Source organism: Branchiostoma lanceolatum, chromosome 14 (assembly GCF_035083965.1).
Source record: "Branchiostoma lanceolatum isolate klBraLanc5 chromosome 14, klBraLanc5.hap2, whole genome shotgun sequence".
Taxonomy (NCBI): domain Eukaryota; kingdom Metazoa; phylum Chordata; class Leptocardii; order Amphioxiformes; family Branchiostomatidae; genus Branchiostoma; species Branchiostoma lanceolatum.
In genome coordinates this window covers 11,306,813-11,330,000 of record NC_089735.1, presented here as the reverse complement: position 1 = coordinate 11,330,000, position 23,188 = coordinate 11,306,813, and the positions used below count along the sequence as shown (strand labels likewise).

Sequence of the window (23,188 nt, the reverse complement as noted above, 5' to 3'; positions counted from 1 at the left end):
CGGGTTTGTATATAAGCACAAGTGTGACAGGGGCTTTACGTGTGTGCGTTTCTGTCAGATTTTTGCTCTTTATAAAGTAAATAATTAATAGCATCAACAATTACTGTGATACAAACTGCATTACTGTATTTTACGTAGTGTTAGATACATTACCTGGATTCATTGCTGTGGATTTTTAGATGATAACAGGATGAACTTAATTCTCTCATTAGCACTAGTGAGGTGTCATTTAACCATGTGTACTGTCATGTTAGCGTTGATATTTGAAATGCTCATCAAACATCATATTGTACTACTAATGCTAATTTTTCTATTAAATTTTGAGGCATTGTAAAAAGTTTCTGTTGCTTTCATGACTTTATTTATTTAATGAAAGAAAGGTAACAATAACCGCATATTACCCAGCAATGGGTAATCGATCATCCGCATGACACGGTGACATGGTATGAAAAGTGGGATATCTTAAGGCATTCTGTTCATGGCATTTTTCCTAAAGGTAACTCTTTTCTCCAACCAGCTGACTTTATGAATGGCCTTGCATAACGGAAAAGACGTTGCCCTGTCAAAAAGTAATAGTTCAGAGAGATCTCTGCAAGACTCATCGTGTAGTCACTCTCCAGCTGTTCTGGTGTGAAAGTCTGTTATGTCAACAAATTTTAGTTCATGCCGGAGGCTCTGAAAGTAGTGTATATTTTGCTTTCGAACAGCCATGAAAACCAGTAACAGATTCATTCTCATCAGTTTCACAGTGGATGATTTTCTCATCAGTTTCACAGTGGATGATATCTGAAACGTCTGACTCTGCAGAGAATTTCTTCTCTTGCTTGATTTATTTTGTATTACTTGATATTAAAAGACAATTCTGGGGCCGGCCTTAACACACGAATTTTCCTAAACTCAAAATTATTCATTTGTATCAAGAGGTTACTTAAAAGTAACATTTGATATTATTTCGAATGTTCTCGATCTCCATTTCGTTCTTTGGAAATTCAAAAAGTATTCTTTCTGCTTGCCCCTCTGACATCTCATAAAATGTGCCAACATCATAAATGAAATGAAATATTGTCCCCTATGAATATTGCCTAACTGATAAGCTTCTCATTGTAGCGGTATTAGTTGGTCCAAAGGTTAGTTAGTCGGTAAGAGTTTGACCTGGCAATCAGACGTCAGACATGCAAGGACATGTCTATGTTTACTCACAAAATGCACCGCAAGCAGTTCAATGTTTGCATACTAGTCATTCCGCCCCTTGAACCGTTTGCTATTTGTACTTCATCCTTAGTTACAGAAATAAATTCCCAACGCAATACTTGTACATGCGCACTAGTGATTACATTATGGCGCACCCGTAGTACAAACAACTTCGTTCAAAGTCTGATCTGATTCGACTTACCGTTTATTTATCAATTCATCTAATGTGCAACACCTACAGTTAAGTTGATCATAAAGTCAACTGATTTCTAATGGAGACCATATACATATGAAATATGCCGGACTTAAAATCAAGATGCAATATGAAAATAATCACAACTCTAGGACCCTCTAACAGTATAAGACAATCATCCGTCCTACGACATAATAAAACTCTTATGCCGTTATGATAGACAAAAAATCACAAGGTACTTTACTTCTACTAAATATGAAATACATAGTATTTAATGTTCTTAAAATAACATGATCATAGAATATTTCCAATCATGAATAACCAACAACGGAAGCCAACGCAGATGTTACAATAGTTGTGGTTGTTTTGTCATAAAACCAATCAATTCAGAACATTTACTAATCTATGCTGTATGATAATTCACAAGAGGTGTTTTACAATTAGCTGTCATTATATCCGCTTCTTATGGAGATTTTCAATGATCTTACCCATCTTGTACAACCAATTATCATGTTGTTGTACGTCTGATACATGTTACACTGGCCCAAATTCAATGTGAGCTAAGAATATTTGAACAAACGACACCATGTAACGTCACATGCTCAGTGCTAGTCTCTACCAGACTAACCGCGTCGGAAATAGAGAGAACATTTGCCGGGGGACTTTGGCCATGGAGGATAACATTCCCATCTGCCTATTGGACCCTCTGTCCGTAGCCGACTCCCTTCATACATTTGACTCTATTTGGCCAATTTCTACTATTTTCCCAGCGACCCGCGGAGACTGATAGAGGCTAGCTCAGTGCCATATCATTTAGCAGTTTTGATCGTTCGGCTGAGACAAGACTAACAGTGTAGATAACGCATACTACCCCGCAAAGGCACAATGAAACAGGTATTGCATTTGGTAACTGACCATTCACTACATGACTTGAAGCTACTGCCATTTTCAACTTCAAATTCCTCATTTTTTTTATATAAGTCAACTGAATCATAGATAAAGACATGGCCATGGGCGGCAGTACCGCACGCAAGTGTAATAACTTATTACGGGGTCATAGAATAGTAAATAGAACTAAACAATGACAAACCTTAGCCATTAAGGTTGAAATAAAAGTCTAAAAAAGTCTAAATATATAAGTAATCTGACATACGTCAGGTCAGATTAAACTAATGTAATCAATATCAACAAACAGTACAGTGCGGTGCCTGTAGGTCCAAGAACCCCCCCCCCCCCAGATGAGAAGTGTTTGTTTTTTCAATATTTGAAACTACATATCCATGTATCTACAACAAGAAAAGTACTTATATACCCGTAACAGCCGTGTTTGCAATTCGTGATGCAAAGTACACAAACCCATTTTAACTTAATAAGCCGTACCATACTTTCATGTGTACCATTTGAATGTAAATTTTCATTTGTTGATAAAGGCTATGGCGAAGGACCATGAGAAGTTACAAACAACAAAAAATAAACCTTACCGTTAAACAGGTAGACCTCACGACATGACATGTCGACAACGTACACACACACAAAAAGAAGTCGTTACTTGTATTGCTCTTACTGGCCTTCAGATCTACGACGTGAAAACAAAACATGAAATGCCAGTGAAATGAAACTTAAGCTTCCTCTATCATTCACATAAAAAGTTGGTCTTTCTGAAAGCATCTATGTAGTCTTTAAATCAGTTGTCTACCTTGTGCTCTTAGGTGGAACAAGTTTGCAACAGGTCGTGACGTCACGAAATGACTCTCATTAGCTAGTATGACAGTAGACAATTGATTAAAAGATTACATAGATGTTTTCAGAAAAGACATGACAGAGGAAATTTCATTTCACTGCCTATTTTGGAAAAAAAAATTAAATCTCCGTCTCGAAGGGAGTCCGCGTGGCAGACTGATCCTGTCGGAGAAGGTCAGCCTGGTCGCTGGTGTGTGGCTTAGTGTCGGTTGTGTAGATGGGAACACGGTTGGATGGGGCGGTGGGAACATCATTAGAACCGTCTATAAAGGAAAAGAACATTGTTAAAAATCTCACAGGTAACGTTACCAAATACTTGCTGGAAAACAAAAAAGGTGATTAACATCTGTTGACAGTAGGTCTGGAATGTCGACTTTGCAAATATCAACAAGAATAGAAGTTTGGTATGGAGTCTATACAGCCAATGTTACTCGGTGTACTAGCATATCAGTTATTAAGTTGTGCACCTACTACATTGCACTATTATCTTCAGAACGGCTCAGCATCATCAGAATAGAATGGTTAGAACGTCCAATGACAAAACTAAAACAGGAAGTTTTGAAACTTGGTTTAGGTTGATCATATGCAATTTGCTACTTAATCAATACATTAAATCATAACAATCATTTGAAAGCTTACCCATTACCATTTGTAATGGTACTCTGTATTCTCTTTATTACAATACATTTGCTATGATCGCACATTTACGTGTCAAGCCCCAGAGCTGCTTATTTGAGTGAAAAAAATGCCGAAATGTACCTGCCAACACAGTGTCAGGCAATGACAGGGGACATTCTTAGATGAGACTAGTGAACAGCCTGCTGACACAGTCATGATAGACCTACCTTGCCTTGCCCATGTCAGCAGTGGCTCCGCCTCGTTAGCCTGCTGCTGGGCAGTCATGTTTGCTGATGGGGATGCGCATGCGCATGTCATGGGTGGTACGTATGGTGGTGGGTTGTTAGGAAGTCCACAGGGAGGCTGCATCCCCGGAGGCTGGATCTGCACTTGGTGCTGGTGAGGGTTTTGAAGCCTCCACAGCTTACGGATCTGCAAGTAGTGGTATTGTAAAAAAAAAAACTTTCTGATCTGGTTTACTTTTGATAAGCTCAGTCCCTGTTTTAAGCTCCTTTTGAACACGTGAAGATATCGAAGTTAACTCAAGGACATTCGTGTGCTGCTAACACCGAACTGTACTTCAACGACTTTAATTTCCAAGACACGTGTATGTTCTAATCTACTATGATTATAACCTGCAGTTGTCCAGATCAGAGTCAGAGTAATTTGATGAAATCTATTCTAACATTACTAGAGGCCTATCTTGAATAGCCGAAAAAAGTTGGTCTTTCAGAAAACATCTAAATATACCGTGAAAGTTAGGGTTCATTCATTTGAAATTAAGCCCTCAAGTTTGTTCACGCCACTATCATTGATCATAGTTGAAGTGTGCACAGATAGCATCGGCGAAACGTTTCATATAGTAAAAAGATACATGGGTAAACAGAAAATAAGAAGTCTTTACCTCCCTTCGCTGTTGAAGACAACCGAGGACCAATGTCAGGGTGACACAAAAGTGCGCAATGGTGAATCCCGCTGTACCATACCTCCAGAAGATAGACTCTAATGCATCAAAAGAAATTGATATTGATATAGATGTTTCTGAAATCAAACTTCAGATGAGATGATTTAGCCAAAACTTGTCATCAAATGCTTGACAAACTATGCTACACAAAACCAAGTGTGCTAAGATGACTGTGAATGCACCTTGTCTCGTTGGGATCGTAAAATACTCAATGCCGTATTACCAAATAGGCTCGACGTTCATCGATGATTGAATGATTTAGAATACCGCAAGAGGCCGCTATTGTTTGGAGACTCGGTGTGAGGACGGTTTTGCCGAACTGAATCTCTGTCAGCATGACAGCTAATCCATGCTGTGCGGTTATCCTAAATTTTCGAGACTTGTTTTCCTGTGTTCTGAACGTAATCCATGTGTATAAGCTAAGTGGACTAACCTTCGTCGTTATCGGGATTGTGTCTGTGCAGGTCCTGTGGTTCTGTCACTGAGACAGTTGTCGTTCCGGGAGAGGTCGATGGCTTGTTTTGTTCTCCATCAGGAAGAGATATCACTACTGCTGTCGGAAATTCGTAGGCTACGAACGGACAGAAAGAATACTTAATTTATATGCAACAACTCAGTAATCAGATGATATGGTAAAGTTCTGTGAAACTGTTGTAGACGCCTGTGCACTCATCGATCGATCTGTCACAATTTGTGTTTGGGTCAGTAAACATGGCACTTAAATAATCTATGCTGTCAGTTACTGCGACAGCTTTACTGTAACAGGTGGTCTTGACAGTTTATACACCTACAGGGGCCGTCAGACAGCAGAAAAGAGATCACCCGACCGTTCTGCGAGCTCTAAAGTACATTTTCGGTCGGAAGTGTTTTCTGTGTGATTTTCAGGAATCGCCTGATGTTTGCAGGTCTACAAGCCCCGTCCAATGTAACAGACGAAAAATAAGCTTGTGATTTTGAACTTCGGCAACCTTCTGGCGATCAACAAATTCCGCCGAAGGTCGTTGACAGTGTGACGGCTTGAGGACTGAAAGAAAACATGTTGTGGCAGTAACCCTAGCCTATTGCAAAGCCGATAGTTTCGATGGAGGGATCAAAAAGAGGAAGTTGGGCAACAGACGCCAGTGGTGGCACGTAACACCACACCTGTTTGTCGGATCTTTGGAGAGCTGCCAAGTCAGTCGTCTTTGTTTCCACATTGACATAGCAACTACACGTATACGTCCAAGCACACATGGCACAAACAAAAATCAACCCTGCATGACATACTTGTGATTGTTGTGGATAAAATTGTATTCTCGGGGAATGTAAAATATCCAAAAATCCAATTGTACTTGCAAGTTACGAATACCTTTGAAACATTCATAACGTTCTTTGGGGGCATCTCTTAGAGTTGAACCAGTTTGGACTTGCCCATACTGACTTTTGAGTGAGGATCAATAAACATATTGACATAGGCACGTACTTCACATACAGCAATAAAATCCCCCTCCCTTGTGTCCAGTCCGCCCCTCTGTAGATGGGTGGTACAGCCCGTGACTCACTTCCGGTCTCAGGTGAGCAAATAAGGTGTCGCCGGATGATGAAATAAGGGATAACCTTTGAACTTTTATGGCTTTTTAAAGGTTAGGATTTCCCGCCAAACTGACCCAAATGTCGACGCAATATATACTTTCTACATACTGTTAATTCCTATTTGTAACACAAAACGAGCATGTTACAAAACCAAGGTTGAAAAATTCATTTTATCCTAGTCAATAACCCAGAACCAAAATCACAGGTACAAAGCCATATCTCTAATTCATATTGTCCATGCCTGTTGAGGCAAAACAACTGTCAAGAATTATGTGGTCTAACCTGAACAAAGTCGTTTACATTCCCCAAGTGTGCCCCTGTGTGGCTGACAGAGATCCTTACACCCTTCACAGTGATGTGTAGCAGAGTTGTAGTACTCGTCCAACCCACACTCCAACGGGGGGCTGCCGGGTCTGTGCCGCGAACGAGACTGTGCTCCAGAGATTATACACAAGCAGACGACGACTCCAAAGATGAAGACTTGCATGTTCAAAACAGTAGAGCTCACACAAAAAAAGGCAAGGTATACTGTCGATAAAGTTTTCTGCGGTCAGCGTACGTACCGATATGTGCAGGGGGAATTCCGTGACTTGCTCAGGCGGCGTTACGAATGGGATTCCCCCTTCCCATGTAACGCTTGCGCTTGCGTCTCTCGTCCAATCAGAAAACAAGACCTTTTGAAGCGAGACATGTTTGGTTACTAGTTTTCGCAGTGGCTTTTGATAATTGTATCGCTATGTGCAGCAATATCAAGATTAAGATTCTGCCGGATAATCGTACAAGCATGTGCCCCGTTATTTCCAAAGGAATGTGCACAGGTTGTGAGGAAACAATAGATTGCAGCTCGTGCAAAGTGTCAGGACGTCTGGAATGGCAGCGTCCATGCAAACAAATGAGGTGGGGTTTTGTGACCAAGGGGAATCCCCTTGGAACATTTTACAGTGAAGAGCACTTGTTCAGACCTTTTCGTCCCGCGTCTCCCGACCGGGCGGGCCTAGGCTGCTGTGACTCTCTTTCTAAAATCTACGTTTAAGCCCCGAATAGACTTCATCAGTTGAAATCAAACCGTTACATCGATGTACTGCGTGCCGGCTTTCCATTACATCAACCTCTGACGTAAGGAAACCGACTTGTTCCAGCCTTTAGAAGCAACAATCCACAGAAGGCAGCAGTGCTGGGCGGAAATTGAAAACTGAAGAACGCAGTAGACAAATCTGGCATTGTTGTTGGACCGGAACGGTGCACACGTCACCACCGTTTTTTGCACACGTTTGCAAAGATCTCGAGTCGAGGGTGAGTAATAGGTATGGAACTTGGCGGCCCGCCAAAAGAGTGGTGTACCGTGACATGTTTACATTGCAATGGTTTCAAAGTGATGTCGGAGGCTCAGGTTTTAGCTATTGGAGCAAAGTGTCTTTAACGGAATTGTGGCGTTTGTGATTCGAAGACCATTGACAATTAAGTTATCATCAATATCAATAGTCTGGTCGGTGACTTTTAACCGCCGGAAAGGAAAAATATTTGCATGGGAAGAAAACATATGACAATTACGAAACATTTGCAGCAATGAGTGTTGAACGCATGGTTTATATAATATTTTACATGTACGTCTTCCATACCTGAACCTATATTCAATATGATATGATATAACATGATATGATATAATATAATATGATGTAATATAATATGTTATCTACTTTATAGTTTACATATCATTGAACAATACATGATTGTGCATTCAAAACTGTCTAAGTGTTAGAAATTCAACCAAAGTCTCACCAAACAAATGCACATATATCCATACAGTAGAAGTCATCGTATCTTACTTTATCTTATCTTATACACTTGCCATGCAATTATGTTATCATATTAAATTGTGTGTAAGTGATATGACATATTTTAGACAAAATATGTTTCTCCTGTCAGATAATAAAAACCACTTCATACATATCGATGCGTATCACACGACAAGCGTTGACATTTCTTGACACAAACATGGATATGATTTTTTATTTCACTGCTGTGAATGTATCATTAAATATCAATTTTCACATGTTATACTTGCCTTTGCCGTTTCGTAAAACTGATTTCTGTTTCTTTCCGACAAGTGCAGGCTACGTCACGCGGAGGTCAACACTCAAGCACAACGAAATTTCTCCATTTCCAAAATTTCCCAGTCCTTTGTTCCAAGTCTCTTGGACATTACAACCAAAATCTTTTCCACAACAAAATTCCCGTGACCCATATTAATTTGCAACTGAAAACGTCGTCAAATGGCACATGGTTATGACTCTGCTGACAGTGATCTAACATCAGATCGTGCCGATAGCATTCACCGCAGTGTGGTAGAAACAGATAGTGGTTATAAACCTAACCATTCTAATTACTTTAGCAGAATGGCCACATATTCCCTTTTTGTCGCACTACCGCTGTACCTATCCAGCTTTAAGCTAGCAGAAGCCGGGTTTTTCTACCCTGGTGACGGGATCTATTTACAATGCTTTAGCTGTAATGGAAATGTCAATATAAACACTTGGAAAGAAGGAGAGGACCCTTTGCGTAAACATTTTGAGCTATTTCCTCATTGTAAGTATGCGAGAGAAAAAGTTGAAAAACTTCAACCTGAAAACAGCTGCAGACAAGGCGGTTTTGATAGTTGTACAAGTCATTTGCCGTTAAATTCTGATGTTCCGGACAAATTTGACAGATCTGAAATAAACCAGGAGGTTAAGCAACATGTGTTTAATGCCGACGATTTTCATAAAGATCAAGCAGAGGCAAAACATGCTAAACGTCATCAATCCATACAAACACCGTCACCCACATCTGCAGGACACGTTGTAGATATCAGAACTTGTGATCACAGGTGTAGGAAAGACCTGAACACCGAAATTCACCGCCTTCATACATACTATAGTTATGGCTGGCCACTTGCCACCCCAGTAACACCAGAAGTACTAGCAGCAGAAGGCTTCTTCTACCTTGGGGTAAGAGACAAGGTAGAATGTGCCTTTTGCGGTGGTGTACTCCACCAATGGGAACGGGGAGACGACCCTAGAGTAGAACACGAGAGGCATTATAGACACTGTCCATACGTGCGAGGTATGGCTACCTCAAATATCCCTATCGGTGAAACCACGGGACAGTCTGCAATGGAAACCATTTACTTCACAGCAAAGCCAACGTTTATCAGGTAGGTTCTTACCTTTTCAAACGAAACCTAACCTTGTGGAAACATTTAGTTACACAAGATTGTAAATGAACATGTATTCTTAGTTCATAATTTATCCTGTTTCAACAAGACGAGAAGACGGTAGTTTTGAAAATTCATTCATGTTATTTGATACCAAGGAATGCCGCGTTGAAAAGATATGAAAATTTATGAACTGATTTTTAAGACGATCGTAAAAACATGGTGTATATTGAGCTAATCATTATACATGCCCCATCTCTGACAGTTACGGACATATCGAAAGCCAAGTTCAACCTTCCGTCAGGGCAGCTGCTGGACCAAAGCACCCAGAGCTGGCATCAGAGGACTCGCGCATGTCGACCTTCTTCCGCTGGCCTCTGTACAGCCCCATCTCACCACGACGGCTGGCGAAAGCTGGGTTCTTTTACACCTGTAAGTTACAATAATCTTAATGTCTTCGAGAAAACATTGTTAATACATCCAATTGTTGCTCTTCTGTACTTTTATGTGCATGCACCCTTCATCTAAACTTATTTCAAACGAAAACAAAACTCATTTAAAAGTGATGTTGCCGAAAAACCTGTAGAAAATATGACATCTATTGGATACAGTGACTGTTACTTATGATAAAACCAACTCAAAGGCCTTGATATCATCCATAGCTAGTCTGGATGAAATGTTCACGATCTATGACCATTGCAATCGTTTTGATCTCTATGCAGATATCGATGACCAGGTGAAATGCTTCTGGTGTGACGGGGGTCTGAAAGACTGGCAGCCCTCCGACGACCCGTGGACAGAACATGCAAGATGGTACGGACAAGAGTGCGGCTTCGTCCAACAGGAGAAGGGCATTGCATACATCAGCGATGTTAAGGTATGATCCTAAGCTCCTATTCTCTAGGAGCTACTATTTAATGCTGTGTAAAGAATGATATAGATACAAAGATTTAAAACACTCACATGTATAGTCATTACTTTACCAACAATAGTGTGTGAGTCATCCCTGATTGCTAGCTCAAGATGCAATGAATTTTCTCCTCGCCCAAAGTTACACAGTTTCAACTAAGAAAAACAAGTCGACTTGAGAGGCAATTGGAGTTCCCTTTTACACAACACAATCATGTTTTGTAGAGACAGTTACTGTGCATATGCAATGGCCGAAGCTACAGTTGGTACGAAGCTGTTTAGAAGAAAGGTTAGAGCACAGACAAAAACAGACAATCTTCTTTAACCTGCAGAAACACTGCAGCACGGTCGTCGAAACACATGAACACCACATGGGTGGACCTTCCATGATAGAGGTACAAGAAGGCAATCATCTACCGAGAGAACAGGGCAGTGAGCTGGAAACAGCCATGGAATCTCGCGTAGTCAGAGACGCTGCAGGGATGGGTTTTGATCACCATAACATTGAGACGGTCGTCGGACAACGTCTACGGAGTATCGGTCAGCCATTTACAACTTTGACTAGCCTTGTAGAGGCACTGCTGGCTGTCGAAGACGGTGGCAAAGAAGGTATTTTTCATTTCAATAACAAGTCAAATCATTGTAATTTCCTTTTGAGTAATTGCAGTTGTTATGTAATTTTCATGATCATCTGTTCACCATAATGAATAACTATCAAGCAACTACCCAAGCCCTCTAGATTATGCTTCAAGATTTAACATTTTCTTTATGATATTCATTTATATATATTCAATATTTAGGTGGAAGCAAGGAACAGCCTAGCAATAACACAACAGAAGATGAAGTAGAACCAACTGTCCAACTGGAGTCTGTGGAAATCAATGAGAATCCACATGCCATTCAGGATGGTAAGGGCCTCCCCTTAGTAAGGGGACTTATTATTACTTTTGTAACCTATTCAATGAAAAGCATGAAAGTAGTGCAGTTGTATCATTTGTGGATGTGTCCTTTACTTTAGATATCTGAGTTGATTTAAGATATCAAAGATACAAATACGAGTAAAACACATAATGTCACCACCGAAGTAATCAGTATTTCATGGTCTACTTTTATGTGGAGGAATTCAGGGTTTATAATATAATCATGGCTGACAAAAAGGACAATCGCAGTGACGGGCCATAAAATAAACGTTTTATAACTGACTTTTATCATCTTTTGCAGAAACACCTACTTCAAAGGATGCTCTACAGAGAAAACTTCGTGAGTTAGAAGAAGAACGTCTTTGTAAGATTTGCCTGTATCGCAATTCCAATGTCGTCCTAATTCCATGTGGTCATTTCTGTTGCTGTGTCGAGTGTGCAAATGCAATGTGCAGGAGAAAACAATCTTGTCCGATATGTCGAAAACGGGTTCAGAAAATTCAGAAAACCTTTCTTGCGTGAGGATGACATTCAAATAAACAAACCAACCAGAATCTATTGAGTCCATGTCTCTTTTATACTCAGATAGCACAATGTAACCTTTTTAAACTAGAAAATTGCTAAATACAACAAACAGAGCATCGTGCTTGACGGTGCATCGGGGGCGGGGAAATCAACGTATAAGAAAGGTCATTTGTCGGATAGATTCTTTGTGGCTTTTTCAATAGTTTAAAGTGTCCCCTTGGATTAGTATGAAGTTTATGATGTGTAATGATCTTCACTCAGACAGAAGCTGGGGACTGTACAACGTAACACCATGGACTGTAATAGAGCTTGGACATACAAACGAGGGATAGAAAGAACAAACCTTACTGATCAATAAAAAACAGAAAATCACACGAACGTAACAAGATGTAAAAGCAACAGTTTTGTTTGCAATTTTCAAACTCATAAACCATAAGTAGACACATGTCAAGCTGATCTTTCTTATGTTTACGAGGTACAAGACTACGTCACAAAGGTTACACCAACAATCATAAAAGTGTTTCCCTCTCACTACTACACACGTCAACCAAGGTACCACGTCATACGTTAGACGAACGTTAAGTGACCAGGATCACGGTTTACAGATCCGCCTGACATCGGTGAACAGACATTACTTTGTCAGTGCAGTAGTTTATCATACAGAAACACATCTTCATGTTGGGTATAGTGACAAATATGTTAACGTTTTACACAAGAAATGTTACACACAATCATAATGAGATGCAGACTTCACGATGGTGGCAAATAAACCTCTATCGATCAAAAGTCTTTACCGAGATCTGACATCGCTGACATTCTCTTACAACAATATGACATTAGGAAGATTTAAATTAGTAGAAATCAAAATCTAGGAAATGAGGATGGTACGAGAGACAGTTGTTGGGAGATCCCGTCATTGCAGTCTTAGATCTCGGTCTCCTGACGTGTCCTCTGTCTGCCTGCCACGTGGTCTTCCTCAACAAGGTCGTTCTGTACATTGTGCACATGCGGCTTTGTGTCAGTAGCGTAGATGTGCACGGTGTTAGAGGGAGCAGTCCGTTCACCTATCATAACAGAGAAAGAACAGTCAATGCAAAGGCGGTCACCAAAAGATCTTTGAAACACAGTAGGCTAGCTGTATCGACAATGAAGCAGACCCTTTACCATTACACCTCTTACCGCGCAACTGACAGAAATGGTCAGAAATACATTGTCAATGTACGCAAAATTCAAAAGCTAGTCCAGGCTAACTGAAATAAAGCTCTGCAAAAGGTCACGTTCTTTCGCTGGATAAATGCGACATACCGGCAGTGACCATGATGGGCAGTGACGGACTCTCTTGTGGCAGCTGCAATGGTGGCTGTTCGGGCGCTGCCCGCGGTTGCTGACCAACGCTAACCACCGAAGGTGGGGTGGCAAAGCCTTGTGGAGTTGAGACGGCTACATGGACACTTGGAGGTTGTTGTTGAGAGAGCGATGCCGGTCCTGGTGAGTAGCTGCTCTGCTTTTGGACCTAAACCAACAGGGAAAATAGGTGATCATGAACAGGCTATAACTATGAGAAAAGTATGCGATGTGCTCATCAAAACACCCAGAGATTAATCGACACCGCCAAATTAGACTGGGAAATGGTGATAAATTACTGCTTTGAGCACAAGATATCCATGGAAATAATAAGGGATTGATGCAAAGGTACCGTTTACCTGTCTCCGTAATTGGAAGTGGCAGTAGCCAAGGACCGCCAGGCCAGCCATTATACATCCAAAGGGGATGGCTAGTACTTCAGCAATCTGCCAGATGGTGAGTCCTACATTTGTAGATTTAAGTTAGAGAAAATATTTAGGCTACACAATCAGCAACAGGTCAAATTATGTCAACAAATAAATGTAGAGAATACTGGTCAATTTTCACGAGCTTTTAAGACGTTTTGCTTGCATTCATATCGTCGACTGATATGGACTGTGATCCTACAGACCTGTCTTCGCCTGCACATCTTCAGAACCCATCTTTTGGATGGGTGCCACGACTGAAGTTGGCCTTAGAGCTGCTGTTTCTTGTGTTGCGGTCTCCTTCTCATGCAGGGGCGCGATCACCGTCGGAATGCTGAAGCCTAGGTGTCAAAGACAGACAGTGTAAATAACTATAGATCATTTAAGGTTGAACACCTTTTATCGGGTGTCGTCGCTGCCGGTATGTTTTCTACACACATTAAGTCAGTATGTATGGTGCAACTGCTGTGAGCCACACTGGCATAACAAGAGGGGAACCCCCTTTCAGTGACTTCGTTGGAATTTCCCGATGTTAAACTTAATATTTGTCCTCGGCCAGTTTTACCCGCTATGTGCATGTCCACAGTTTAAGTGCGGATAATGTCAATGGTGAATCACGTGATTCATTCAATAAATTTCACATGAAATAAACTTAAGTCGGGAAAGAAGAGAGGTTCATCTACAGCATACGTAACAACACACCTGTCTTCGAAGCCTTTGAAAAAGAGCATAATTACACTAGTACTAGTACTGAATACTTTGTTTTTTTGCCTCTCACCTTTGCAGCGCAACTCACACTCTCTCTGTGTCCCCCTCTGAGGCTGACAAAGCTCTCCACACGGCTCGCACGACCTCGTCGGTTCGCTGGCGTACGTGCCCTCTCTGCAGATCAAAGGGCCACGATGTCGTAGCACTGACCTGGCGAGTCTTCGAAGTGCGACGGGTCGAGCAGCAAGGGCAAAGAGCAGACAGACAATGGAGAGGAACAAAGAAGGGTGTTGCATGCCTCACATTGACGCTGCAAAAAGACAGATGAAAAATTGTAATGAGATAAGACGAGAAACAGTACTTGATCGTATGGCCTCTGAGAGCACGAGTAAGCATGCCCACAAGTACAACCAGCTGAGTACAACAGCGCTTTGTTAACATTTGGGGAACTCCCTGACGATATGGTATTTCCACTGCTGGCGATACGGATCGTATGTAACGCTAGTACTGTATTGGTTTGTTGAAGCTCAATGCCTCATCGCAGAGTAGGGCCACCTTCCCTTGAATACCACTGCGTGTTTACTGATAACATCAATCCACTGTGGAATGCTGATTTGCCATCACGTATGCAGTAACGTTACATGCAGTACTAGTAGACTAGCAGACAACTAGAAAAGCAACAGGAAAGCGTAAACCTATAGCCTAAGCCACAATATACGATTTTTCTTACAATCTGAGTACACAAAACAGTGCATGAAATGTCTGTAACAAAATCTGGCTTGAAGCCAGGGCCTTTTGAGTAAAGTATACTTTGCTTTCTATCAGTCCATCGAGGGCATGCTGTTTATCTACAACAACATTCAGCCTACCAGGACAAGATACCAGTGATATATAGATCACGTTCTGTACATATGCCATCTGGCTCTATTCTCGTCTGTCATCAATATCCCATAAATTATATGCACACATGTACTATGCAACGTTACAACAAAATAAGATTGACAGGTCTGGACGTGCCCAAGGCTGAGACTTTGTTATGGATGCTTCTTATGTTTCCTGTTCCGATCCAGTCTGATCTGGTTCGTTGCGGTGAAAAGTCACTGACCTTTTCATCCCAATTCATCAACTTTTCTCAATGATTCGGTTCCCCAAAGCACAATTTTGTCAAATCTATCATGATTCTCCGCTGTATGTGTTGCTTAGCAATTGGTTGGCTATTTTCTTGTGTCTCACGGCACAAAACAGGCATAGGAAGGTAGATAGTCTTTCTGAATTATTCAATCATTTCACTATGTTAGTCCAAATACCCTCCGCGTAAAGTCCTTTTCAGTGCAAAACAGTACCTACTGTAAACAAGTAACCTATCCGGTCAAAGGCCAACGTTACGTCACGTTAAAAAAAGCCCCGTGAGCGCACACCTGGGGGATTTACGTTTCTATTTCCGTCGGGAAATTCCACCTGCGCCACGATGAATACCTGTTTTCAATCCTCTGTATATTTGCTTTTACACAAACTTTGAATACTGTGACATGGACGTCGCCACCAACAACATGCAGTTTGCGGGTTGTTGCCCGACCTGTGACGAGTTCGCCTGCGGTGTTGATGAACTTCGCTGTGGATTCTGCGGGTTTCGTTTGCAGTTCAGTTCTCGGCGAGCGGGTTACTCGCGTCATGTAAACATACCTGCGCCAAGGCCTCCCGTGCTTATGGTGGGAAACCCATGGGCAGCTAGCAATGTTAACGACATTGTTCAGGTAAGATGATGTGATAACTCTAGGGCTTTGGAAGTATTATAATCATAGAAGATAACAGCTGACAGCTTTGTCTTCTTGACGCAGTAATTTTAAGTTATAGTTTCTGTTCAAAGAGCATGCTTTTAATTTAGATATTGTTTGAGACTTATCTGATATACCTTTGAATGTTTATGGTCATATCTACTGTTCTAATACCCTCAAGGGAATGAAATATTGTTGTTTTTTAATCTACTCGCAAAATAGTGCGGCATAAGGGCGAAGTCTGCCATATCTGATTTGCCATGTTCGCTCACAGGACCTTCTGGCTATGGTTGATCGGACCGACCAAGTGTACGTTGTGGTTCTGGCTGTGCGTGAGAGCGCCCTCAGTGAACGAGACACCTTGCCTGTGGCGTCGGTGCAGGCGGAAGACTCTGAGGATTCTGACTCGGACTTTGAAGACATTTGGGAGGAGGTAAATGCTTTACTTCAGGTTGTTTGTTACCTTTTCCTTGTTTGTTTTTGCAGAGATAATACCATAGCGTGCGCAAGGGTCTCTGTACGTGTACCACACAGCGTGGTCACTGAACTTCAAACCTTACAGTATGTAGATATGTTTATGTACATGTGATCGGATATGAATAGAGATATCATGAGTTGAAGAATTCAACTACCAAAGGATAATGAAAACTTGAATATGAGTTTCTCCTTGCAAGGGTCATTCAGATATATTGTCACGATGCTTTTCCTTTTTATGTGCATCTTAGCAGAATAGATAACAATATTTTTCATGTCCAAGATCCCGGAGGATCCACCGCCACCGCGACCCGTTCCGGAGACCTGTTTCATCTGTGCGGACCGCCAGCAGGACTGCCTACTGTCTCCGTGCGGACACTCTATCTGTACAGTGTGCGGGTTCGAAGTCAGGGAACGCGGCAATGTGTGCCCGTGGTGCAAGGGAAACATCGAGGATATAGTACCAATGGAGACATGAAGCCAAAGTGTCTCTTACTAGTAAGGGCCCTGCCATACTCGTCATTCGATAGGTTTATGACAGCTAACTTTGTCGACGGCATTCTTGGGACCGATATGGACGTGGCGAACACAATCGAGCTAGCGCTGTTTTGTGATTAAAGAGGTTGTGGTGTATGTGTATATAATCGCTTGGGATAAAAACAACTTTTCTGAAAACCTTGCTGAAATCGTGTGACAAAATCATTCGATGTTATAGTAGTTACTAAAGCGTTCAAATGTGTATCAATCTTATTGCTTTTGTCAACGTTTGAAAGCTCATAATTCGGTACAAATGAAGTATAAGCAGATGTAAATAGATATCAAGGAGTGAACAAAGAACATGTAAATATATATTTTTCTACACTTTGTATACATGGGTTTTAAATCTTGATGTATAATTTTATAGTATCAACACTGTTTGAAAAGGATCATACCACTAGCTGTACAAATACGCAAGGACTATCACAGTTGTTTGATTCTTTCCAAATTCTCAAATATTCGAATTGTTTCTCATCTATATACAGACCAGCCTGTGTATGGTTTGCCTTTATTTAGAAAACTTACAAATAAGTCGTTGATTTGCTGATACATCAATCATTGAAGTTTCATATCAGATAGAATACAGTAAAGAATATAAGTTACCATGTGATTATTTGTCTATCCAATTATATCAAGCATGATAATAAACAAAATATTCACCTTGCAAACTTGTTTTGTTTTCGTCGATGGCCTAGATAAGTCATAATTCATGTTATCCTGTCTTGGCATGAGCAAGGCGTTCGATAGGGTGAACCACTCCATTCTACTACAGCGGGTGAATGACGTTGTGGCCAATCCACGTATGGTAGCTTGGCTGTATAACTACCTGCAGGGTCGCAGTCAGCGCGTGGCTGTCAACAGCAAGCTCAGTAGTTGGCGGCATCTTACGTCAGGAGTTCCGCAAGGTGGAGTGTTGTCGCCTTATCTTTTTCTTCTGTTCATGAGCTCTCGCGCCACAGTCCACAGTAACACTTTAGACGTGGGTTATGCAGACGACGTGGGCTTGTCAAGATCAGTTTCCGTCGAGAACGCCGACAGTGACAATGCTATGACAGAGGAAGCGACGCAGCTGGACAACTGGGCCGACCGCAACGACATGCTCTTGAACGGCAAGAAAAGTCAGTCGCTGCTGATCTGCTTTACCAGACACCCACCTGTACTGTCGCCTCTGTCTCTCGGGGGCGAACCTGTGCCAATCACCAGAGTCGCCAAAGGGCTCGGTTTCATCTTTGATGACAAACTTTCCTGGCGTGACCATATGATGTCTATGGTGTCAAAGGCATCGAGTAGGCTTCACTACCTCCGTCTGCTAGCAAAGCAGGGCATGAGTGTCGATGACCTTATCCAAGTGTACCTGAGTCTCATACGCCCGGTTCTAGAGTACGGGCACGTCCTTTTGGTTGGTTGCAGTGAGGAGCTGGCAGCCAGTATAGAGAGAGTGCAGAGGCGCGCCCTCCGGATTATCTCGCGCGGTGGCAGGCGCTCCATTCCAGACCTTCCCTCCCTGAAGGAGAGAAGAGAAGCCGCTGCTGTGACTCTGTTCAAGGCCATGCTGAGAACTGACCATCCTTTGCACGACCTGGTGCCTGCTCTAAGACACTCTGCCACAGGAAGAACACTAAGGAACAGTCACAACATCACTGTTCCCTATGCCAGAACTAAGAGACTGCAGCAATCCTTCCTACATTGCGCCATCAGACTGTACAACAACTTACCTTCCGGGTCCTGAACATTCAGTTTTCCGTTTGACTTGACTTGACTTGAAGTAGTGCAGTGAATTTTTTTAACAGCTCTGTATTTGTCTTTGTACATTGGTAATGATTTTAATGAAATCTGTAACAAATGGTACACAATTCAGAGGGAACGCAGTTGTGTTCTCTCTGCCTATGTACCTTTGATGAAGAAATGTGTGTAAAATGTGTGTAATGAATAAAGTTTGGGGGAGGCGCTCCAAAAATGGAAGGACCGCTAGGTGCGCTAATTCGTCAGGCTAATACAGTTATATCTTATGTATTTAAAATTTATGTATGCAAATCAGATTCTAATTTGCATAATTAAAGAGGAAATGTCAACAACTCGCTGCGTTCCATGATATGACTATTCCAATATGTGACATTTGTAACTAAATAAGAGAGTAATGTTGATTGATAAAAAATATGCAAATGAAGACCTAATTTGCATAATTAATGAGAAACTAAAGTAATTCCATACTGGTAAAATTTCATACTTGTGGCATTTGAAATTTATGTGAATGTGAATGTCGTTGAATTAGATTATGCTAATAAGGATCTCATTTGCATAATTGATGATAAATCAAAAGTTACCTTAAGCTCATACTTTGGACAACTTCTGTTATTTGGGTGGAAAAGATGATTAACTTGTACGATTTATAATCGAGGAGATACACTCATAAGACCTCAGTCATAAAGGTTAAAATCATTTGGCATAGGTATGAGGTCGTGGAACTCTAGTTAACAGAATTCAAGGACGTTGATCACGATTGTATTTTTACTGAGGGATCTGGATATACTAGAAGTAGGCCTGTTATACTTTCAACTTGAGTTATGACTTGACAAATTCTCCAAGATGTGTAAGATTACAGTACTTATGCACGCTCGTACCCAGCGCCCCGGAGAAGCCATAGGTTTAAATCGTGGGCTTAGAAATAAATTTATGTCAGATCAAGCTCAACAAAATAAACTTTCTAGAATTCACAGCTGTCTGTTTTCTTTTGTTTTGTTTGTTCTTGACAGATCCTCAGAATAGTTATGTGTGCACGCCAGAATTAGTACGCCAGAATGGGCGATCTTCCTTAACCGTTATTTCTTCTAACTAGCACGGCCTAAAACAAGACGCAAGTTGACGATTTTGGGGGGTAAAATGCTGTACAATGGTGATACGTTCTGAGAAACGAAGATTTACAAAGTACCTTACTGTTGGCGCTGTTTAGATACCCCGTCACAAAGGGGAGTTATGTCACGGAAGGGATTTAGCCACGGAAGGTAGTTTGCTACGGAAGGGAGTTTGGCATTCCCGCCAATAATCAACACGTTCCCAGGACAGTTTGCTTCTCCCAGCATGCTATTGGCGGAAAATACGATCTCTTTCCCAGGACCGTCTGTGCGACGAACCCAGGCGCCGCGCCACTTGGCGCTCATGCGTATAATGTATTCCAGAAAAGACTCGTACACGCATTCAGTGTTGGAATAGTGCTGTTTATTAGGACGCTGCGGAGGGAGCGTGTAATGGCTGTATGATAATAATAACGTTAATGACCCGCTTTCCTTCGGTGTTTACGATGTCATAAGGTAAGGCTGCGAGTGAGTGGTCGGTTCCAATAAACCACTGAATAAACAAGAGTTCCACGACCTCATATCTCCATGAACAATTCTATTCATGCAAATGACCTACACATTTGCATAATATATGCTTGGTCATAAACAGTTTTATCTAACTTACACATGTTGCAATATTGACGGTCCTATAATTTTCCAATTAGATGAATGATGGTGTTTTTGCATTAATTATGCAAAGTAGGAATTCATTTGCATAATTGGTATCTGTTGATGCTCCACTTTCCATAAACTACATGTTACATGTATTTGAGTCTGATAATAAAAAACACTGCAAATATAGATTTTCCTCATTAGCTATGCAAATTAAGTCACAATTAGCATAATTTACACTTCATTATGTATACCTCTGTCAAAGTTACCTGCATACTAAGTATCATATTGACAGTCCTATAATTTTCCAATTAGATGAGATATGGTGTTTTGCATTAATTATGCAGATTAGGAATTTATTTGCATAATTGGTATCTGTTTATGATCCACTTTTCATGAACTACATACGTTACATGTATTTGAGTCTTATAATGGAAAACACTGCAAATATAGATTTTGCTCATTAGCTATGCAAATTAAGACCAAATTAGCATAATTTGCAGTTCAATGTGTACATCTCTATCTAAGCTACATGCATACTAAATATCAAGGGAATCCGTCGTTCCTTTGTTCAGTTATTCTCCTAAGAAGATTTTCACAAAAACGCCCCTGCAGTTCCAGAGGAAGCTGCTAGGGGGCCCAAACCTATACCACTTCTTTATTACATCACAAACTATCTGCCACCCAAAATCAAGACCACAGCACGTCCAGGCCAAAAGATACAAAATCTGAAGTTCTGCTGCAGTACCAAGGTCACATACCAGGGGGCCCAAAATCGATCTTGATTTTCGGCTTCACATCACCCGCCCACATGCGAAATATCATCATAATCCATCAAGAGGCTCTTGAGTTATGCTGACTAGAGTAGTCCGGAAACACAAATAGACAGACAGACAAACAGACAGACACACCCAAAACAATATCTCCATTTTTCATGGAGATAAGAGATAACAACCGAACTCATGAGACTGGCTGGTCACTATCGTGTTCCGTGACAGACTCTCTAAATCTAGAAGTTTCTAGTTAGGGAGTAGGTCGTGGATTTTTAATGACGCCTGTGTATTTCAAATGAGTCACGAGACTGGCGTGTCCCGTGATGTTATCGACAACCATTGAACTTTGAGCTCAAAGATCAACTGTGGTCCGGTGTAGACTTGCACGAATATACTTCGCTGGGTGTGTGGGTGGGTGTCTGTCATCATGGGTTAAATTATGTTTTCGTGGAGATTAGCCAAACTCAGTCCCCGGGCAAATATTCTCCCTATAGCCAGCGTAGTCTCGCAATCTTGTTTGCCCTTTGGATACGGTCTTTGCCACCCATAGATCTACTTGGACTATTAAAAAAGAATGGTAGAGACTGGTCGATCATGTTGAATTCGTGTAAGATGTGTCATTGTATACTTTATGAAATCATTGAATTGGACCATCTGAACATTTCTTGGAGATCATATGGAAGCCATAGCCGTTTTCCCCAAAGTCATGCCCCTTAATTTAGAACCCGGGCGTCCCCTACCTGACTCAGCTGACCTGACTATTTCATGAGGAAGGGGAATCCCCTCCTAGCTGGCCAATCAAGAGCACGAGGGCTCGTTTCAACCAATGCCTGCACGGTATGACGTAACGCATGGTGAGAACTAGTCCTCAAACCATAGGCTGAAATTACCTTTTCTTCCGAACATTGGGGTACTGTGAGGGAGGTGAGTATGAGCGTTTTTCTTAGCCATTTCTTCTCCTCAGCCCGCTGGTTTGTCAAATGGTCGTCTCTGGTATGACCTTTGACCAGCTGCTGGGTCATACGTGACCAATAGACAAGAGCGTATTGGAGAGATCTCAGTGCAGTCCGCACTGCGTAACACAAAACCGGATCCGCCAAAACAAACACGCAGACACTCGCTTTTCGCTGCGAGTCCGCCATTTTGAACTTTTATTCGGTTGAATTGTTCTGGCGACTTGTTTGTTCTTGATAACAGCAGCAGTAACGTGGTAACCGTCGCGTTCGTGCGTCATGGTTGGTGCTTTTGAACAATCTACGTGAACATTGGTATGTGTGCACAGTGTGGGTCACTTTGGCCAGCCTTGCCGGATCATTGGCTTGAGCAACTTGGCTTGAGGGTGCAGCTAGTACATGATGGTAACAGCAAAATACGCTCTCGAAGGGTCTTGACTTGGGTCGGGGTTAACTGTGAACAGTAGTTGAAACTTAAATAATATGTTTAACAGTTCAAACTGTAATTTTTTGTTATCTGCTCGAAAATCCGCGCTTTAATCTGGTCGCCCAATGCCAACTTAGACTCTCTACTAGTAAGTTGGCCTGGATCACTAGATTTTTAGGGACGATCAACAAAAAAAGGGAACTGATTTGGTATTTTGAATGACGCGAAAATGTTTGTTAGATACACTGTTAAATATCGTGCAGACAACATATTTACACTTGGTCGCTCCAAGGAGGTTGGTCGCTCCAATGAGGTTAACCTCCTTGGTTGCTCAGTGACCAGTCTGACTGGTTTCGTGTCCTACAGTGTGATCAGCTTTTCAGTTCTGCATGACTTGTTAGTACAATTATTTTATACTAATTATAGTTACTGATAGTGATAGGAAAGACTGACTCAGAACTTCAATAGAACCAATATCCCCAAACATTTTTAAAATACTTT

General features: G+C 41.5%; 4 protein-coding genes across 4 annotated transcripts; 2 read left to right on the top strand and 2 right to left on the bottom strand.

Moving 5' to 3' along the window:
* Positions 1 to 1,380: 1,380 nt before the first annotated feature.
* On the bottom strand, positions 1,381 to 7,157 carry LOC136448967 (uncharacterized). The gene is made up of 5 exons (XM_066448721.1): positions 6,561 to 7,157; positions 5,140 to 5,277; positions 4,647 to 4,744; positions 3,970 to 4,174; positions 1,381 to 3,387 (listed from the first exon to the last, which is right to left on the bottom strand). The coding sequence occupies exons 1-5, from the start codon at positions 6,763 to 6,765 to the stop codon at positions 3,245 to 3,247; spliced, it is 789 nt and encodes a 262-aa protein (XP_066304818.1). The 5' UTR covers positions 6,766 to 7,157; the 3' UTR covers positions 1,381 to 3,244.
* Positions 7,158 to 7,251: 94 nt separating this feature from the next.
* Positions 7,252 to 11,854, top strand: LOC136448964 (baculoviral IAP repeat-containing protein 7-like). Its single transcript, XM_066448718.1, has 7 exons — positions 7,252 to 7,571; positions 8,392 to 9,471; positions 9,737 to 9,903; positions 10,194 to 10,348; positions 10,713 to 10,989; positions 11,181 to 11,288; positions 11,602 to 11,854. The coding sequence occupies exons 2-7, from the start codon at positions 8,552 to 8,554 to the stop codon at positions 11,820 to 11,822; spliced, it is 1,848 nt and encodes a 615-aa protein (XP_066304815.1). The 5' UTR covers positions 7,252 to 7,571; positions 8,392 to 8,551; the 3' UTR covers positions 11,823 to 11,854.
* A 425-nt stretch (positions 11,855 to 12,279) lies between these two features.
* LOC136448966 (uncharacterized) lies at positions 12,280 to 14,740 on the bottom strand. The gene is made up of 5 exons (XM_066448720.1): positions 14,373 to 14,740; positions 13,801 to 13,935; positions 13,529 to 13,632; positions 13,131 to 13,338; positions 12,280 to 12,889 (listed from the first exon to the last, which is right to left on the bottom strand). Exons 1-5 carry the CDS (start codon positions 14,596 to 14,598, stop codon positions 12,750 to 12,752), a joined length of 813 nt encoding a protein of 270 aa, XP_066304817.1. The 5' UTR covers positions 14,599 to 14,740; the 3' UTR covers positions 12,280 to 12,749.
* A 968-nt stretch (positions 14,741 to 15,708) lies between these two features.
* LOC136448968 (uncharacterized) lies at positions 15,709 to 17,756 on the top strand. Its single transcript, XM_066448722.1, has 3 exons — positions 15,709 to 16,056; positions 16,352 to 16,510; positions 16,835 to 17,756. The coding sequence occupies exons 1-3, from the start codon at positions 15,832 to 15,834 to the stop codon at positions 17,027 to 17,029; spliced, it is 579 nt and encodes a 192-aa protein (XP_066304819.1). The 5' UTR covers positions 15,709 to 15,831; the 3' UTR covers positions 17,030 to 17,756.
* Positions 17,757 to 23,188: the final 5,432 nt, after the last annotated feature.

What these genes read in the sequence shown, in the direction of transcription:
- LOC136448964 (XM_066448718.1), top strand. Translation starts at nt 8,552, where the DNA reads ATGGCACATGGTTATGACTCTGCTGACAGTGATCTAACATCAGATCGT. An exon ending in CGAAGACGGTGGCAAAGAAG is followed by an intron (nt 10,990 to 11,180) that starts GTATTTTTCATT and finishes TTCAATATTTAG; the next exon opens with GTGGAAGCAAGGAACAGCCT. An exon ending in TCCACATGCCATTCAGGATG is followed by an intron (nt 11,289 to 11,601) that starts GTAAGGGCCTCC and finishes CATCTTTTGCAG; the next exon opens with AAACACCTACTTCAAAGGAT.
- LOC136448966 (XM_066448720.1), bottom strand. Translation starts at nt 14,598, where the DNA reads ATGCAACACCCTTCTTTGTTCCTCTCCATTGTCTGTCTGCTCTTTGCC. An exon ending in GTGTGAGTTGCGCTGCAAAG is followed by an intron (nt 13,936 to 14,372) that starts GTGAGAGGCAAA and finishes TTTGACACCTAG; the next exon opens with GCTTCAGCATTCCGACGGTG. An exon ending in GCCCATCATGGTCACTGCCG is followed by an intron (nt 12,890 to 13,130) that starts GTATGTCGCATT and finishes CTGTTATGATAG; the next exon opens with GTGAACGGACTGCTCCCTCT.
- LOC136448967 (XM_066448721.1), bottom strand. Translation starts at nt 6,765, where the DNA reads ATGCAAGTCTTCATCTTTGGAGTCGTCGTCTGCTTGTGTATAATCTCT. An exon ending in GTCTTCAACAGCGAAGGGAG is followed by an intron (nt 4,175 to 4,646) that starts GTAAAGACTTCT and finishes CACTACTTGCAG; the next exon opens with ATCCGTAAGCTGTGGAGGCT. An exon ending in GCTGACATGGGCAAGGCAAG is followed by an intron (nt 3,388 to 3,969) that starts GTAGGTCTATCA and finishes TTTCCTTTATAG; the next exon opens with ACGGTTCTAATGATGTTCCC.
- LOC136448968 (XM_066448722.1), top strand. Translation starts at nt 15,832, where the DNA reads ATGGACGTCGCCACCAACAACATGCAGTTTGCGGGTTGTTGCCCGACC. An exon ending in ATGTTAACGACATTGTTCAG is followed by an intron (nt 16,057 to 16,351) that starts GTAAGATGATGT and finishes GTTCGCTCACAG; the next exon opens with GACCTTCTGGCTATGGTTGA. An exon ending in TTGAAGACATTTGGGAGGAG is followed by an intron (nt 16,511 to 16,834) that starts GTAAATGCTTTA and finishes TTCATGTCCAAG; the next exon opens with ATCCCGGAGGATCCACCGCC.